Source organism: Octopus bimaculoides, chromosome 3, assembly GCF_001194135.2.
Source record: "Octopus bimaculoides isolate UCB-OBI-ISO-001 chromosome 3, ASM119413v2, whole genome shotgun sequence".
NCBI lineage: Eukaryota > Metazoa > Mollusca > Cephalopoda > Octopoda > Octopodidae > Octopus > Octopus bimaculoides.
Window position 1 is genome coordinate 5,086,712 of NC_068983.1, and position 2,426 is coordinate 5,089,137.

The following is a 2,426-nucleotide window of genomic DNA, read 5'->3' on the forward strand; positions in this document are numbered from 1 at the left end:
GAGAGAGAGAGAGAGAGAGAGAGAGAGAGAGAGAGAGAGGTGGGGCGGGAAAAAAACTAGGATAGGTCAAAAAATGTCTCCCTCCATACGAGTGGAATACATAAATATATTTGTGCCAGCATCGAAAGGAAGATACGATGACAAGATATACGTATAGAGATAAGTGTGTGTTAACTTCTTTTGGTTTTCAGGAACTTTGTGTCGTTTTTGTCTTCCTTCTTGATCTTCAAGGAATTCCATTGTTGAAGAACACTTTATCATCGGAGAAAGTAACTTTTAAGCTCTCGCGCTCTTTCCTATATTGTTGTTGCGGTTATTGTTGATGTGTGAACTGCTGCTGTCTTTGTTTTGAGTCAGTCCAGCAGATATCTTACTATAGTAGTCAACAAGATCAGCAACAGGTGAGAGAGAGAAAGAGAGAGACAGAGAGAAGGGGAAGGAGAGAGAAAGAGGTTCACACACACACACATCAATTAACTAAGAAAAAAGTTTCCGAGTCGGCATTTTTGGGTGGAGTCAGGTGGATATATAAAACCGTGTACCCTCAAGCGAGAGTTACTTAAATGATACCCTTTACAAGTGTTGTCATTCACTCGCGCGAATCAATCACCTGGGTACGAGCGGATTTTTTTTTAATACTGTAACAGCTTGCTTGTGTTACTCGGCTGGTTAATCAACAGGTAAAAACACACCTGCGCGCAAGCGCGGAATACCAACTAAGATATCCAGTCAATGCCACGTTAGATGAATTCATCCAATCAGGTAGGGTCTTATTCAAAAGAAGTTGGGCGACTGGTAATGTGGCACTCTTAATACAAAACACCTTCTTAGCAAAAACACCAAGAGTCAAGACTGGCTTCTGTAGTGTTTTGGGGGTTTTTTTCTCCTCTCTTTTCTTCCTCTTAGTTTTTTCCCTGTTCATCTCCCTCGGCTCCGTAAAAGGATGGCTACCTCACATATCTTAGCTTTATTTTGTGCCACAACTGGGAAAAACTGCGAAGAGCTGGGTGTTGACGAAGAACAAATTGTGCTGCTGGTCTATTTACTCTATGATGTCACCAACAATAAGGTAATGTAGACCCAAACAAAACTTCTCTAAAACTCTCCACTCTCTCAACCAACACCTCACTTTGCCTTGTTAATGTTGATTTCAACTTGCCTTTAATGTATACGAAAATTTTTAATTTAGAAAACAGACTGATTAGTTTGCATATTTAAATATTTAAATATTTTTAATTTCTTCTCGATCTACTTTTTAACATTTAAAAACATCTTAAATATTCATGTTTTTAAAATAATCTTATAAAAATTCTTAGAAAAAAAAATGTTTATACATACATTTTAAGAAATAATCTGATTTAATCCTAGTTTAGTTTAGCTCTTATTTAATCCTTCTTATAAACATACTTATACAGGTGGTTGCGCTACAACAACATTTCGTGAAGCCCCAACCAAATGAAATTTCGGAAACTTTACTAACCGAAGATTGTAAAACAGAGACAGGTCTTGAAGAAGAGGTTATCAAAAACTCACAGCCCTTAGAACATGTTCTCGACGAGGTTTGCATCCTTTTATTACATTCAACACGATTTCTAAACTTTTCAACAACTTTCTTTACTTCCTGTCAGTCCACGTCTCGACTAGATCGTCGTTATGTTTTATAAATTTCCAAATATGTTCCACGACTATTGATTGTAGCGATCGATCTTTCATTAGAAAGACTTCATCACAATTCACTTTGTATTAAACAATGTCTTTCTATTTGGATAACGATCTATCTGGTTATTCAATCAATTTGGTATTTCTTCTGCTTTTAAACTGTAAATATCTTGTCAGTTGATACCGGTTGATGACATGATTCATGTCTGGTGAAAGCAGTCTCAAATTTCAGGAAAACCACAATACAAAACACTATTTCCCGGATTTCCAATGTAAATACATAATTAAATCATGAGAGACGAAACTATAATTTCACCCTTTTCCTCTGTTTATATCGAGTTTTACTAATTTCCTCATTAAACAAACATTTACTTCACAACACTTCTGGCTATAAAGCTTTTTGTAAAGGAATTTTAAAACGATTTTTTTTTTGGCTTTCTATTGCGAAAGATATAAAATGGTTTATCTTGAAACAAAATTCGCAAAGAAATTCCGTAATTTTCTTTAGTGATTCGCTCATTGAGGAGTGTATATGTCTGTTTTAGTGTCTGTGTACGTGTGTGTGTGTGTGCGCACGTGTGTATATAAACAGGGGATTGGAAACATTTTTTGGGTATCATTTATTCCCCATTACACGTGTTTCATTTACTAATAGTTTTGATATTATCAGCCTGCGGAAAATATTTTCCAGCATTTTCAACTTTTATACATACCGCACACAAATATAACATCTATATATGGATTTGGAATGTTGAAATCTATATACA

The 2,426-nt window shown here is 35.5% G+C and overlaps 1 protein-coding gene across 1 annotated transcript in view; it reads left to right on the forward strand.

Moving 5' to 3' along the window:
• Nucleotides 1-75: 75 nt before the first annotated feature.
• Nucleotides 76-2,426, forward strand: part of LOC106879768 (epithelial splicing regulatory protein 1) — a gene marked incomplete at its 3' end in the record, with an annotated part of 73,853 nt that continues 71,502 nt past the window's right edge. Inside the window, exons 1-2 of the mRNA XM_014929464.2 lie at nt 76-1,069; nt 1,416-1,559. Coding sequence (XP_014784950.2) covers nt 944-1,069; nt 1,416-1,559 — 270 coding nt within the window. The remainder of the gene's footprint in view (nt 1,070-1,415; nt 1,560-2,426) is intronic.